General features: G+C 50.8%; 1 protein-coding gene across 1 annotated transcript in view; it reads left to right on the forward strand.

Annotated features, from left to right (window-relative positions):
* ADARB2 (adenosine deaminase RNA specific B2 (inactive)) overlaps positions 1-16,001 on the forward strand; it is a 374,800-nt gene that overhangs the window by 329,192 nt on the left and 29,607 nt on the right. The window contains exon 4 of the mRNA XM_061181674.1: positions 12,351-12,465. Within this exon, the coding sequence (XP_061037657.1) occupies positions 12,351-12,465 (115 nt within the window). The remainder of the gene's footprint in view (positions 1-12,350; positions 12,466-16,001) is intronic.

Raw genomic sequence — 16,001 nt, forward strand, 5'->3', positions numbered from 1 at the left:
AGATTTAGGGAGCTTTTTTATCATTATTTACTTAAATAAGCTTTCTGCCTCTTTTTCTTTCTCTGCTTCTTCCGGACTCCCATAATGCATCCATCGTTCCTTTAACAGTGTCCCATAAATCCCACTCTTCTTTATTCTTTATTTTTCTCCTCTGACTGGATAATTTCAAGTGACTTGTCTTTGAGTTCACAGATTCTTCCTTCGCTCAATCAAGTCTGCTGGCAAAGCTCTCTATTGTTTTTTTTTTTTCATCACAGTCATTGTATTCTTCAGCTCCAGAATTTGTTTGGTTTTATTTTATGATTTCTGTCTCTTTGTTAAGCTCCACATTTTGTTCATGAATTGCTTTCCTGATTTTGTTGAGTTGTCTATCACTGAGCTTCTTTAAAAACAATTGTTTTGAATTCTTTGTCAGGAAATTCATAGATCGCCAATGCTTTAGGGTTGTTTACTGGAAATGTACTTCGGTGGTATCATGTTTCCATGATTTTCATGTTCCTTGTAGCCTTGCATTGATATCTATGCATTTGAACATTCTCCCCTTCCAGACTTTAAGGACTGGCTTCAACGGGAAAAGACCTTCACTTGCTGGTGGCACAGCGTACCAGTTGGGTGGCATGTGTGGTGACCATTGGTCTGGCACTGGTTCCAGTAGCGAGAAGCACCAGGTCCAGGTCCCAGGTGTGTGCACAGCAGTGCTGAGTCCAAGGCATGGGGGCAATGACTTTCTTGACTGTGGAAGTTCAGCTTAGAGAACAGGCACCTTCCGAGCATCTCTCTCCCATTTGTCACGTACAGGAAATGAGCGGTGGCAGATCTCTGGTCTCAGGTCTCCATGAGCTTGAAGAAACGCACAGCAATGGCCTGGCCGCAGCTTTAGTCAGCGCTGCAGATGCACTGTTTGGAACTATTTAGCAATTTTAACCTACTTTATTTCACCTCTGTGGAAACTCTTTTCAGGGTAAAGAAAGCAGATTGGGGCCAAAGTCATGAGACAAAGGGGGCTGAGAGTTCGTCCTTTATGTTTGAAGTATGACATTGATGTCACTGATAATTTTGCAAAACAGGTGTTAGCATCCCTTATTATTCAGGCAATAGCTAAACAACTGTTCTTGAATTTAACAAAAGCTAAGAAAGTAAATATTACTTCCTTTGAGGAACAACTACGTTACCTATTGAGAGTCTTTCTCTCTTGATGTGCTGAAATGATTCTTCTTGTTTACATCTTTTTAAATCCAGATGAACTCAAACAGGCATGAATCAACCCCAAACAGAGGCCCTCATCTGTGAGCATCCTCGTGTTAGTGCACTAATGAGAATTTAAAGATTCTAATTAAACCCAGATGCAAAATATCTCCCTGAGTACATCAGAAAGCACCAGTTCAACAAAAAGATATATCACATTTCCAATGCAGTTTTAGTTCATTTTCTACATTTTTATTGTATTCCAACTTGAAGTTAATTGTTAAAGCAGTAACTGCTATTAATATGTTTAAACAAATTTGTGGGTGTCTAACAATTTGGGTAATTGTGAATAACTACAAATTTACTTAATCGATGTGTAGATACACAGGTATCTGTGCACACAAACTTCAATTCTCAGTTATTCAAGTTAATGAACATGGGATCTTTATCTTGGGCTTTTTTGAAATCCTCGATTATGAAAAAGCCCTTGGAAGTCACTTTTGACATTGTAGTCAGGAGCCCAAACATTGGAGCTACAATTGAAACATCTGGATGTGAATCCTAACCCTGCCACTGCTGGTTCCCACTGCTGGGTCACCTGTGGGAAGTCGGTTTACCTCTCCCAGCCGGGGTCACCTCTTCCCTGAGGTGCTGGTCCCTCTGGCACCTGGTTCCCAAGGGAGGGGACCCCCCCCCCAGGTCAGCAGTAGCTGCTGGGTTCCCCTCCTTCCCACCTGCACTGCTCCTAGTGACCCAGCGACCCTGAGCCCTTTGGCCCTGCACTCACTCTCTGAGGGAGGAGCCTGAGAGCCTGACGACGGCCGACAGCCGGCTAATTCACCCACAGTCTACACTTGGCGGCCTGCTGGCCCTGGGGCTGTTTCACGAGTCCCGTTTCCCGCAACAGTATTGGGTTGGCCAAAAAGGTTCATTCGGTATTTTCCATAACAACTTACGGGAAAAAAAAATTATCCAAAAAACCTCTTTTCTTCATTTCCCCTGTTTCCTTTTTTTTAAAAATATCTATTTATCTATCTATCTATTTATTTATTTGGCTGCGCCAGGTCTTAGTTGCGGCATGAGGGATCTTTGTTGAGGCATGCGGGATCTTTAGTTGCCGCATGTGGGATCTATTCCCTGACCAACGATCGACCCCGGGCCCCCTGCATTGGGAGCGTGGAGTCTTAGTCCCTCCCCTGTTTCTTTAATGTAACTAATCATGTAGAATTTTTAAATGCCAACAGTACAAGATTTTAAATGCCTTCATGTTGATAAAATTGGAGTTTATGAGTATGACCAGCTCCCTACCCGTCTTTGTGAATCCATCATAGGTATTGAGGGGCCTCTTGTCCACAGACAAAGGATTCTCCGTTTCACCAAGAAACCTGTAGCTTAGACACCGCCCCCCCCCCGCGGTGGGGGCGGGGAGACAAGAGTGGAGGGAACCTCGCTGTTCTGCTCCAAGATTCATTCGGCGGGTTTCTGTGTGTCCAGGGGCAGGAGGGAGGGCAGGGGGCTTCCTCTGAGGGCTGAATTGGGTGGGAGTCTCACAGGAGCCCCGGGTGGCGTGAGGCCTGTGTAGACCAAAGGGACAGAGAGAGAAGGGGGCCCAACCTGGAGCCCAGCAAGGGGAGGCCAGCCGGCTGTGTAGGGGCCGCGTGGGGACCACAGACCAGGGATGACAGCAAGCGCTGAAGTCCCACCACACACATTCAGCTCAGCACTCTCGCACGGAGGTGTCCGTCTGTCCAGTTTTCTGGCCCCAGGAGGTGCAGGCAGAGTGACTGGCCTGCCTGTCACCATCGCCTGGCCTGTCCCAGCTCCACCGTCCGCACCCACATCTGGCTTCCTGCCCCTCCCCACGCTCCCCCATTGCTGTTTCTGATCCTTTCCAGTTTTTAGACAATGTTAAGGAAAGAAATATTCAGTGTCACTGTTAAAGCACCAAAAGGAACACTTTATTCATGGGGAGGACTGTGGCGGCAGGTAAAGACCCCTGCGATGGCCTTGCAGGGAGGCATGGAGCCCAGCTCAGATCACGGCGTGGCTGGTGGGACTGCAGCCCAGGGCCGGGTGGGGCAGCGGACGGAAAACCACTAGGAGGGAACAGCAGGTCAGAGGGGTCTGGCTAAGCCGACCCAGCAGGACCCCCACTAAAACTGGACCAAGCAGAGAGGGACGGGGTGGTGGGCGGTGGTGGCTGAAAAGACAGGCCTGGCTGAAACCAGCTCAGGGACCCTGCACGATTTGTTCAGGGACAGCATCTTTGTCACATGTTGTCAAATGTGCTGTGTGTTAGAAGCATCTGCGCTCCGGCTGTGCTGCCCGGAAGTCTGATTCAGAGCATCCGCGACAGGCCCTGTGGACCCACAGACACCCCTGAGCAGCTCTCCTACTGGGAGGGGCCTCCTGCCTCCTCCAGGAAGTCCTCTGTCTCCAATAACCGAGGTCACTTCATGACTTGAGGAAGTCAGGAAACCCAGACTGGTGTAAGGGGCAGCGTTTCACCGCCCCACCCAGCAGCCCTCTCCAGGCAGGACAGTGGTTCCCACCTGCGCGGGGTCCAACCAGACTTGCAGGGACATCTACTTCTTCCACCTCAGCTTGTTGGTCTGTGAACAGGTAGCAACAGTGACCACCTCTGGGATGATGATGTGGATTAAGGCACTGGTCCCCAGAGTTTTTGGCACCAGGGACGGGTTTCGTGGCAGACAATTTTTCCACAGATGGGGTGCGGGGGGATGGTTCAGGCAGTAATGTGAGCGATGGGGAGCGATGGGGGGGCGGCAGATGAAGCTTCGCTCGCTCGCCTGCCGCTCACCTGCTGCTGTGCGGCCCGGCTCCTAACAGGCGGCAGACCAGTACCGGTCCGCGGCCTGGGGGCTGGGGACCCTTGGATTAAGGGGACAGGCTGCCCCAGGCACTCAGCACCTGGCGAGCTCCCAGCCCCGGACAGACGTCATGTCACGGGCTTCTCTATACAGAGGACCCTGTCTGATTAGTCTCTGGATTTCACTAGTGTCTTGCTCAATAAATTTTGATTGATTGTTTCCCCCAGGGGACAGGTTCAGAGACGAAATAAGAATAGAAATGCTTGAGAAACAGCCTCCACTCGGCCTCTCCCCCGGCTTTTCTAGATACAGCGAGGTTTCCATGGCAACAGCTCCTACAGACCCCCTTCCCAATCCTGTTCCAGCTTACCTGGGGTGGGGGAGTGCTCCAGAGGCCCCAAAGGCAAACGCACACTTTGACTGGGATATATGTTGTGGGGGAGGGACATTGCCGTTGCCAGGATGACAGAGACGGGGCTCTGGTCCTCGGGTGTCAGGGTCATGAGCATGATGTTCATCAGTGACCAACCACAGAACACTGTGGCCCGAGAATGAAATCAGGGTGGACTGAAGTCAGAAAAATGAGTGGACAAGCCAGGTAGCCTGCAGTGTGGGTCAACCTGACTCCAAACATTAATGTTCAAATGCATTGTCACTAAAGAGACTGTCTTCCAGGGCTTCCCTGGTGGCGCAGTGGTTGAGAATCTGCCTGCCAATGCAGGGGACACGGGTTCAAGCCCTGGTCTGGGAAGATCCCACATGCCGCGGAGCAACTAGGCCCGTGAGCCACAACTACTGAGCCCGTGCGTCTGGAGCCTGTGCTCCGCAACAAGAGAGGCCACGACAGTGAGAGGCCCGCGCACCACGATGAAGAGTGGCCCCCACTTGCCGCAACTAGAGAAAGCCCTCGCACAGAAACGAAGACCCAACACAACCAAAGATAAATAAATTAATTAAAAAAAAAAAAGAGACTGTCTTCCAGATTAAACAATAATAACAAATTTAAAGCTGATAAAAGGGCAAGCAGGGGCTTCCCTGGTGGCGCAGTGGTTGAGAGTCTGCCTGCCGATGCAGGGGACACGGGTTCGAGCCCTGGTCTGGGAGGATCCCACATGCCGCGGAGCGGCTGGGCCCGTGAGCCACAGCTGCTGAGCCTGCGCGTCTGGAGCCTGTGCTCCACAGCAAGGGAGGCCGCGATGGTGAGAGGCCTGCGCACCGCGATGAAGAGTGGCCCCCGCTTGCCGCAACTGGAGAGAGCCCTCGCACAGAAACGAAGACCCAACACAGCCAAAAATGAATAAATAAATAAATAATAATTAAAAAAAAAAAAGTCAAGCACAGATGGCTTCTTTAAAAAAAAAAAAAAAAGGGCAAGCAAATAATTTAACTGGTGAGCAACTCCTCACCCAAAATTGTCGTGATTTCACTAAAAAATGACTGCATGAAACATTGACGTGTATGTGATTTCTCTTTAAGATTGGACTTGGATCCAAAATACACACAGCATCCATGCCCAGGGGTTTCGGTTAAGTCAACACACAGCTTTCCCAGTTCCTCATTGTTCACCTGTGATCCGGGTTCTTTGAAAGCGTGCCCAGCAGATGGTGCACCGCGGGCTCAGGGTTGGCCAGGCGGGCGGGGAGGGATGGCCCAGGGAAGCCACTCGGCACACGAGAAGTGTTTCGGGAACGGTTGTCTCAACAGACACCGCTCAACATTGCCTGATGGCATCAAACGTGTCCTTTAAACAGCTTCATGCTGAGCAGACAGTGGTGCAGAGAAGTGCAGAGGAGTGCGGAGAGGTATCTCTGTACCGTCTCCCGGAAGCACTGTGTCCGCACAGTTTGGATGATAATAACAAAACACTTAACGCTGGCGGATTCGACACTGAGTTTTCAGTACCAGGTACTATTTTCAGCATCTACTTCTGGGCTCTCGTTTCACCCCATAAAAATCCCATGACCCAGGCACTATTCCTGTTGGAGAGGTGAGAACGTCCAGGCCAAATAATGTTCGCAAAGTCAGGCTGCTGTTAGGTAGCAACGCCAGGAGTGGCCTGATCCAAGCCGTCTGCCAAACTGCCCATCACGGTCTAGCAGCACCTTCGCCACATCTGCTTTAGGCGCTGTCGTTGTGTCACAAACCACACCAAACCCAACAGCTCAAAACCACACCATCATGCGTCTCGCTCTTGCGCTGTCATTTGGGCTGTGCTCCACGGGTCACTGCGGGCCGAGGACCCTCCCGGGGAAGCTCACCCGCGGCCTCTCCACGGAGCTATGCCCAGCTGCGTCCCGAAAGGTCACATCCAGGACCCAGACACAGATGCGTGCGTTCACGGGCCACCGTCCCTCTCACTCTGCGGGTGAGACGTCTCCGAGAAGAGGACGCGCAGCCTACTGGATAGGAGGCAGGTGGCAGGTGGAGATCACTGGTGAGAAGAGCCAGCAGCGTGGGAGACAAGGGCGCAGCCATCTTTGGAAAACACTGTCTGCCAGGATGTGACACCTCCTAGGCTCGGGGCTGTCCCACTGAAACACCCGAGCTGGGAACAGCCACAGGACACTGAGGGGCAGTGTCATGCAGTTACCTCCCTGTTGCCCACGCCAGGCGGGGGCCAACCCTGAAGAGGGGTCCTCCAGCCTCCATGTACTTCCGCTTCCACGCAGCCCCTGGTGCCCGTGGAGCAACTGCTTCTGGCAACGTTGGAAAGAAAACGTCATCCAGAAGTGTTCTAGGCGGATGCTGCAGGCCCGGGTCTCCCCGCTGAGATTCAGGATCATGGACTTTACAGGTAATTCTTACAGTGCCTCTTCTACAGAAAGGAGACCGAGGGCTCAGAGATGCTAACTGCCCTGTGGTGGTTGAACAATTCAGAGAGGGTGTGAAGGAACTCAAGCCTGTCCTCTGATGCCAAGTTCAGAGCTTTTCCCACGATGCCATGGAAGGGGGGATAAAGGGCTTCCACCTTTCATGCCTTCCTTCAAATTTGTTATTGGCCTCTCAGTAATTTGAGATATAGAATAATTGAGTAGTCAGGTAACCTGAGTTATTTAGTGGGACATGTGTTCACCTGTCCCTGACTTTGAAATTGATTGAGGCTTTATTGACATTGTCAACAAACAGGAGTCATTACCCAGACCTGGAGATGGGCTTTTCCCCGGACACATGAAGGAGTATTGAGATGGAGGCTGGGGAAGATCCTCTCCTATGCACCGGGATCCCTCTGAGCTGTGGACCGCTGTCCGGTGGCCGGATGACCATCCTGCCAGCGTTTCTCCTGCCTTCCCGGTTCTGGCCGCGTGGATGGCCAAGAAGGAGCACAAGTTATGGAGGATGAGTCCCAACAGCGGGGGCACATGGCCCCACTCCCTAGGCCCCTGGCACGCCCACCTCCAGGGCGCCCGCCCACCATCGTGTGCTGCAGACAAGGCGGACAGGAAGGGCACAGGGTGTCCCAGGTCCTGCCTGGCCCCGTCCATATGCAAATCTAACCTTTCTGATATTTCAGCAGTATAAACCCAAAGATGGGATTTCAACAGGAAAATATTTACTGACGGCTCTCTCCCTCATAATCTATCGATTTTAATATCCTCACCACTTTGGCTGAATGTCAATTTTACCCTGAGGACTGCTACTGCAAATCTGAACACATTTTATTTACTTAAGCCTTTCAAAATATTAGTGTTGGAAATGAGTAGAGTTTGAGTCTTTTGGTGTTCCTATTTAAAGTTTGTTTTCCTATTTAAATAATGCTGTTAATTTGCCGTGGTAATTGGGCCGACAGGCAGCGCGCAGACCACAACACGCAGGAGCCTAGGTAGCCTCGCGTTCCTGTTTTTGTTAAGTACAGTAACACACCGCTCATTAAATGCGGGGACAACTTCCCCACTTAACCTTTGGAAGCAGAAGCACCTGATTATCACCATGATTTAACCAGAAGCCGGATTCTGTCTCCTCTGATCATTTCTGGTCCAAATGTCCAGCCTGTGCCAATCTCTGCATGAACAGCATCGACGGATTTCAGACCAAGGCTCAGCGGGCCCCTGCAGGGACTTGGGGCAGCACTGCAGATTCTACGGCCCCCAGTCCCATCCACCCAATCTGTTCCTGCCCTGAGAAAAGCTGGGGTGGGGTCCTGAGGCCTCCAGGGGGAGGGGCCTTCAGGGGATCACACTTCTCTGCCACTTAAGTGCTCGGAGAGGCCGTGACCAACTTGTGGAAGACACAGTAATGCTCTCCTGCTACCAGGGGACCTTCAGAGGTATTTTCTAAATCGCTAAATCACCAGCAGTAATGAGTACAACTGGATGTCTCTCTTTTTCATATTTAACAAAGAATTTATGTTGCAAATGACACTTCAGCTCATTATTCGGGACTTTTGGAGTGCATCTTTAGAGACTTTCTGCGTAGGGCTTTCGATATAACAAAGCTGGCTTCTCAACAGGTCCAGCCTCTCCTGCCCCACCCAGGCCCCACCAGGGCCCTCCCCTGTCCACCGTCCTGATGGGCAGACCACCCACCCTGAGGTTTCCAGGGGGGGCTTCACCACCATGATTCTCACTGTGCTTGTGCCCAAGGGCTGACCTAAGCCAGACGTGGGATCTCTGTAGGATCCCTCCTCTCCCACCCAGGATGGATTAGACCAGAAAGCAGTGATGCAGGACCGCTCGGCCCGGGCGCTCAAAAAATATGCTTTAAGTAGTTTGCTGTTAGTTGGGACGCACGTCTCCACCCTAGGAGACTGAAGGAACTCCACACAGCCCACAGACGTGTCCTGGAATTTGAATTTATAAAAATAATTCTCGATGCAAGCTTGCTTTTGAGCATTTAGCTGCTTCTATCATAAACCAAGTGCCAGGTGGGGAAAAATCAAATTATCTCAGGGTTTGATTAGTTGGGTTCGCAGTAACCAAAGTTGACTGTATATATTAAATCCCAAGTGATTAAAACATAAAAAATTCCTACTGTTAAATTAGACGGTAAGTTTGCGTCTCCCTACGTGAATTCGAAGTTTCTACCTGGCTTCTAACACCCCATGTAATCAATGACAACGTCACTTACATACACAAATCCAACTATGAAGAACTACATACAGCTGTAATCATGTACATCATTTAATTAAAGCCAATCACTGAAAATAGCTGTGGTGCAGCAGATGGGGTGCCGGGGAGAGGCAGGAGAGGGGCGGGCTTTGTTGGGGGAAAGGGGGCCTCGGAGCAGAAAAGCTCGCAGACTGCATTTCTCCAGCCTTTTCCAAAACCAAAAACTGTTCATTTCCCAAAGACTCCAGAAGGTCTGTAAAGAGACAACTTGGGTCCCTGTAATAGAGGAGATGCTCTTTTTCCGATGGAGATGGTTATTCGTGATTCTCTTCCTTTGACTTTTAAACCCAGAAAAGCTAAGGGTCATAGTTCAATATATAAACATTCCATAAAATTCCCCCTGGCAAAACTGTAAGCAAGACTTTTCAAAGCAGTCCTAGGAAGTAATACTGGTTAAATACCAGAGATAAATTTTAACCAGCTAAATACCCCTCTACATCTTAATTAGATTGTCCTTCACCCAAAGTAAGAAAAGTTAAAGAAATCTTCGCTTTTTTCTTTTTCAATTCACCTTTATAAAATGTTAACTGAGAAACATGCTTAACATAAATGTCAAGACCCATAAAAAAAAGGATAAAGAAAAAAGGATTAAAGGGGAAGAGATGTTTAAAAAAAAAGGTCTTGATGGAGCATGGGTGGTTCAGAGGTGGAGGCGGGCAGCTCTGGCACCCAGCCATGGTCCCCTTAACCTGGGCCCGGGTGGGGCACCAGGGAAGCCCTCGAGGGTGCGGGGCCAGTGGTGCTGGTGACGGCAGCTCAGCCGACTGAGACAGCATGTTAGAGTCAGAAAATACCAGAACGACGGGTGAAGAAACATCACTAATTTTTTCCTGAAATGTCTACCCTCCCACCAGCCAGTGTGTGTGTTCTGCCATCCCTGAAAAAGTTGTGGGTGCAGACAGTCATCCATCCGAGATGTGCGTCATCACTGACACACGCAGGACCGCACCTCCACGGCAGGACGAAGAAAGTGTGAGATGCGTACAAGCCACACCCCTACCTCGAATGTGCGTGGAGTTGGGGCTCCGTCATTAAAAACATGGAGCTGCTGGGGAAGCACAAGATACAGACAAAGCCCCAAACAGACGCTGCACGGGGTTCTAGGACCAGCTCCGCGCCGAGGGCTGTGGTGATGGAAAGCAGTGTCCTCAGCCGAGGACGGTTTTAAGAGACGGGGCACAATGGACTAGATGCAGGCCAGGAGCCCAACCCCAGGGTCAGGCCTGCTGGGACAGGCCAGGGGCCTGACCGGCCGGTGGGGCAGCCCCCCATCCCCGGGCACCCCTTGGGGGTGCAGCCCTTTCACGGGAGATTTGCTGGGTCCGAGGTCATGTCCACTAGCAGAGGTCCTCATCACCCCTGGAGAGACTGGACAACCCAACCCACCTCCGTCCGCTGCCCCACCCGCCTCGCCAGGCGGAGGGAGGGGAGGCACCCTTCATCCGTGTAACCGCGAGAGTCAGGAACAAGCTCTGATTTGTTCTGCTTCAACTTTTCCTGGAATGGCTCCACCAGGGCGCCAGGCACCCAGGATGAAGCCGCCTGGTAACGCGTCTCCTCACTACCAGTGCTCAGCCCCGACCCCCTGTAGACGGGCTGGTCCCGCTGAACCTCCACAGGAGAGAGAGCCACTTCCCCAGAAGCAGGGAGTGGGGCTTCGAGAGGCGGGTCTGAGTCAAGGCTGCTGGGTTGACATCCATCCCTGCCATCCCTGCCACATCCTGGCAGAGACGTGGCTTCAGTAGTGAGAAGGGTGAGCCTGCAACCCCCCTGCAGGCTGAAGCGGGGGCAGCGAGAAGGTGGTGCCAGCACCGGGTCTGCTCTGCGTCCCTGAGTGAAGCACGCTGGCCTCCGGGTTTCCGCGTGAAACCGGTTTTTGTGTAATTTATGTCATTGTTCAGTGGTTTGGGGCGTCCTGTTCTGAGGCCCCACAGGGCCCCGTGCAATGGACGCAGAGGGATGAGATGTCTCCTCTGTCATGTTGGTCTCATCACCTCTTGCACGTCCAGAAAGTTCATTTTAAAAAGAAGGGAAAGGACCATTGAAGGTGCGGGGGAAGTGCCTGGAAAGTTACTGGAGGAGGAAAGGGCACCAGCTCTGCCCTCGACTCCTGGGGACGGGAGGCGACATGAAGCCGCCAGAACCCGATTCCAGAGCGAAAGACGGAGGCGCCCCGCGGCGCAGCCCGCGGATGCTGGACCACCCTGCCAGGGGGAACGGCGGGTGGGGGAGATGGGTCCCATGCTCACACCGGCAGAAGCGGCCCGATCCTCCACCTGGATGGGGCCCCTGCCCCCCGCCCCCCAACCCCCGTGCGAGGTCAGAGGATGTGAAACCAGGCCCACGTGGATGCACACCGGGGTCTCCGACTCCAAGCCTGTGAAAGTCGACTGAAAAGTGGTGATGGGGCCACTGCAGGTGCTTCAGCCGCGGGACCAGGAGGAAGGCGGGAGTCGACAGCCTCACTCTCTGGGGAACACAGGCCTACAAGTCTCCCATGTGCCGCTGTTGTAGAAACACGGGTCATTTCAGAAAACTCAACAACCGGGATTACATCACCTTGGTGTTTGTGTGCGTGCACACGTCCCATATATCTTTGTGTGTGTGTGTGTGTGTGTGTGTGTGACATGTGTGTGCCCGTGTGTGGCTGCGATGTCTGTATGTGTGCATATGTGTATGCATGTACACACAGGTGTGCATGGGTATGTGTGCCATGTGCATGGGTCTCTCTGTGTGTATGTGTATGTGCACGTGTGTATCATGTACATGCACGTGTGTGTATGTGTGTGTGTGTTTGTACACATGCACGTGTGCAGAAACTTGAAAGGAGCAGGCTGTGGAGGAGCTGTGGGGAGTGGTCCCTGGACACGGGGGGAGTTTAGAATTCGTTCTGTGACACGGAGAAGAAAGTGGGAACCGATTGCTCGATGTGTGTGTGCAAACCCCCCGCAGGAAGCCTCTGCAAGGCGGGGAGGGATGTAGGGGACGGTCCCCCCACCCGAAGGTTCTGCATAGGCTCAGGCGCTTGTGCCCAGGGCCCACGCCGGGGGCTGAGTCTCAGAATCGAGGCCGCAGATTTGATGTCCCGAGGCCTGGGGGATCACAGTGCCTGGGTGGCAGGGCGCCTCAGGGCAGGGGGACCTCAGACGCCCATGGGGTCGCAGCTCGGAGGAGGGAGGACATGGCAGCGGCGCAGCCGTCACAGAGGCTTGCTGCTTGTGTCTTGCAGGAATTCGCCGACACGGTGTCCCAGCTGGTCACGCAGAAGTTCCACGAGCTGGCCATGGGCCTGGCGTCAGCGCACGCCCGCCACAAGGCGCTGGCCGGGATCGTCATGACCCAAGGTAATGCCTCTTGCTTTCCCCTCGGGCACCTCACCCACCAGGAAGGAGTGTAGCCTAGCATGGGCTTGAGCTTGGGAACCAGGACTCTCTTCCCCACGAAGACACGGAAAGAAAAGCAGAGATAGGACCGAGACTCAGTGACAAAGTAGATGACCAGCCGCCCCAAAGCCGCCTCCACACACACAGAGGACTGAACGCACTCCTTCCTGCCCCCACCCCTAACTGCTCACTGATGGAGTCCCCTTCTCAGGATGACAGAACGGGCAGGAAACAGTCCATCCAACCATCAAGGTCGTGGCCGCTCTTACAAGCCAGGTTGGGAGAAAGTGATGCTTAATTTTAAGCTGTCACTTTTGGTGAAAACACCTCACTACTAACCTACTAATAATAACTAGCTAGCTGGTTATTTGAATTCAACTGTAACTAGTTCCAAAGTTTGGGGCAAACTGGTAATGACCTACCAGAGAATGATTATTGAAAAAAAATAATTGACTTTTGGGCTAGTTAGGTTTCAAAGACACACACTTTCTCTGCCAGTGTAGACCAAGTCTAAGACTTGAAAAAGACCATCTACCTGATGTCCAAAAATATGGATGTTAGAAGTCGACTAACAGCCAGACGACTGGCCCGTTTTTCCCCTCATTCTGGACACCCGGGGGCTCCTGCAGTGTCAAGTGCAAGGCCACTGGGGTCAGGACATATGACTTAACCTTTCCACTTTGGGCATCTTAGTAAAATGGAAATAAAAATGCCTCCTCACAGTGTAACTTGGTGCCTAGGATAAAGTACATGAAAAACTTTGAAATGTAAAAATTACTCTATAATGTTCTAAGTCAAAGGCAATTCTGTTCCATCAATGATACTGTTGAATTTGGTGGCAGGCATCCCGCCCGATCCACTCGCGTTCGGTAACACCTGCCCCTTTGTAGAATAAGAAATGTCCCAAATTGAGGGCTAAGAGCCCCCTCAGTCCAGACCACGACTGCTGGAGGCGGCGCTCCATCCACGCAGCCACGGCAGCCACTAACCGGACGCGGGCTCCACTCTGCACGCGTAATGGGTTCAGAGGACAGACACGGCCCCCTCTGGGGACATGGTATCCAGGACGCAGTGGGGTGGCACCCAGGGTTGAACCCAGCAACTCCTGTGACTAGTGCTGTGACCGGGCCAGCCGGCCTCTTTGGGACTCGGTTCCCCACCTTTAAAAGGGGGTGATGGTCAAACCTACCTGGGGGTCGTTGGAAGGTTAAGTGTGCTCGTGTACATACAGCACTTAGAGAGACGTGCCAGGTCCGTGTCCTCCGTAGATTATGACTGGGCATTTGCCTCGGCCGCAGGCCCTCCTGGCTTCTGGGCAAACAGCAGAGAACAAAACAGATCCAGCGCTGCCTTCCTGACTCTTAGAGTTTAGATCTGATGTGAAAAGAAGTTACGTGCAGAGCTGGAGGATCACAGCCACAAACTTTGGCAAATTTTAAGATTTGGAGTGTCACACGCATTTCTCTGCACGGATTCCAGGATAACATAGTTTAAATTAGCTTGGGCTGAGTGATCAATGGGAAGGAGAGAAGGAAGGATGGGGGAAGGGAGGGGGCAAAGGCACCAACCAACATTTCTTCTTTGTTGTGCAATGTACTCCAACCCCAAACGCATACGTCAGTAGGATTAGTGAGTAGTTTTTCAATATTTCCCAGCTCTGTAGCTGTGATTGTCCAACATCTTTCCACTTTTCTGGGAAATTCAATTCCAGAAAATCTGGAAAGCTACTCTCAGACTTCCCTTGGAAAGCAGTGATGTTTTACAAAGACTGGTGGGGAAACGATACTTAAAAGTGGCCAATAATACACTGTTTTACGTGCAGGCAATTTATTATCTAAAGGAACTAAATGTATTATGTGAAAGTGAGACTTTACAAGGTAAACCTACAGCAATTAGTAATTTATGAACATGGAAGGATAAATTGCTGAAATTTACTTTCCTGTTATAAAGAGAAGATTTAATAAACATGTTGATTAAAAAGAGATTAGGGAAGATTGTGCAAAATTACTAATAGAAATATTTTCAAATATTCACTTACTTAAAATTGATGGGCAATTTAATCTTAATTCTTGTTCAGTTATTCAAGCAAATGCCTAAGAAACTCTAAGAGGGGGTGATGTGTCTTATTCTAGTTTTTATAATATATATCACAATGTTATAAAATTAAACTTATCTTGAAATAAAACATGATTCGTTGCCCCCTTCATTTTTAGGTGGGAAGCCAGTTCATCCACATCAAGTAGCTCATGTAAGGTCCTTCTCATGAATGAGGCTAAGACCATTTTGTAGCCGTTCTGAGAAATATGATAGCAAAAATACATACTTATGAACAGAACAGTTTTTACTTTATGAAAATACTGCAGCCATTGGTAAAAACTCAAACAGCAGAGAACTTACGAATAAAAAGCCATATCTCCACCCTACCCTTGGCCCCAAGCAAAGTCAGGAGCAGACATTTTAATCATTTTTAATTTTTGTTCTTGTGACTCTGAATACTATACTGGTTCTATATTTCTAGATTTTCTATTCTAAATATCGATTTGCACTATTAAAATTAGATACTTTTTAATTTTTCGTTATTGTATCTATAGTATACACTTAAACCTTTGTTTTGAGTGTATACTCACCCTGCCGAGTTTGGATGGTGCATCTTCACTTCCTGTTCTGTAAATTAGGGATGGCGGCCGTCAGTTACCCTCGTCTTTCCTAGCCGACTTCTCTGCACGATGAACGTATTTTTATACTGTCATCACCAATGACATTTATACTCTGTCTGTACCATAACTGTCTTCTCTATTTCCCCTGTGCCATGAGTCCAAGAGTTGAAACCACTGAGCAGCATCCACCGCTCAGGACACTGTAAATCGCACGGCAGAGCCAGGTGGTTTCCTGGAAGCCCGCGGTTCTCAGTGGCGGGAACGTCTCTGCAGAAAGAGCACGTCCTCCCATGGGGTCACATCTGTCCTCCCTGCCCCCACCACCAGCTCAAACCACGTCACACTGAAGGCGGGTTCAGCAGCTGGACTTTCTTAAACAGCTTTGGGAGGTCATGTGACCTCCAAGCCTTCTCACCCGCAGCGCAGACCAGCTTCCCCTGCTGCTGGAGCCTCTGCCCAGCCGGCCAAGGGGACCCCGCACCTCCCGCCTGGACCACCATCCCCAGCATCCACGCTGTCCTCTTTCTGTCTCTAGAAACACCTTTAAAATGCGCAGGAGAGAAACTGAATGTCCACGTCTCCCTAGGTGTCTTGACTTGGTTCTCTTGCTCCTGGAAGTGTTTGCTGGGGGACGCTGAGCTCAAGCTGACTTGCCCTCAGTATTTTCAAGGGTTCTTTCTATGATCTCTTATCTAGTATCTCTGACTAGAAACATCCTGTCTGACACATTTAGTTGTAATGGTCGCCCCACTGCTGCCCACGGAAGGGAAGGGTCTTTTTTACTTGAATGCTACATAATTTCATAAGACTGTGTGGATGTCAGCCAGTCACCTTCCCTGA

This window comes from Eubalaena glacialis, chromosome 2 (genome assembly GCF_028564815.1).
Source record: "Eubalaena glacialis isolate mEubGla1 chromosome 2, mEubGla1.1.hap2.+ XY, whole genome shotgun sequence".
Classification (NCBI taxonomy): domain Eukaryota; kingdom Metazoa; phylum Chordata; class Mammalia; order Artiodactyla; family Balaenidae; genus Eubalaena; species Eubalaena glacialis.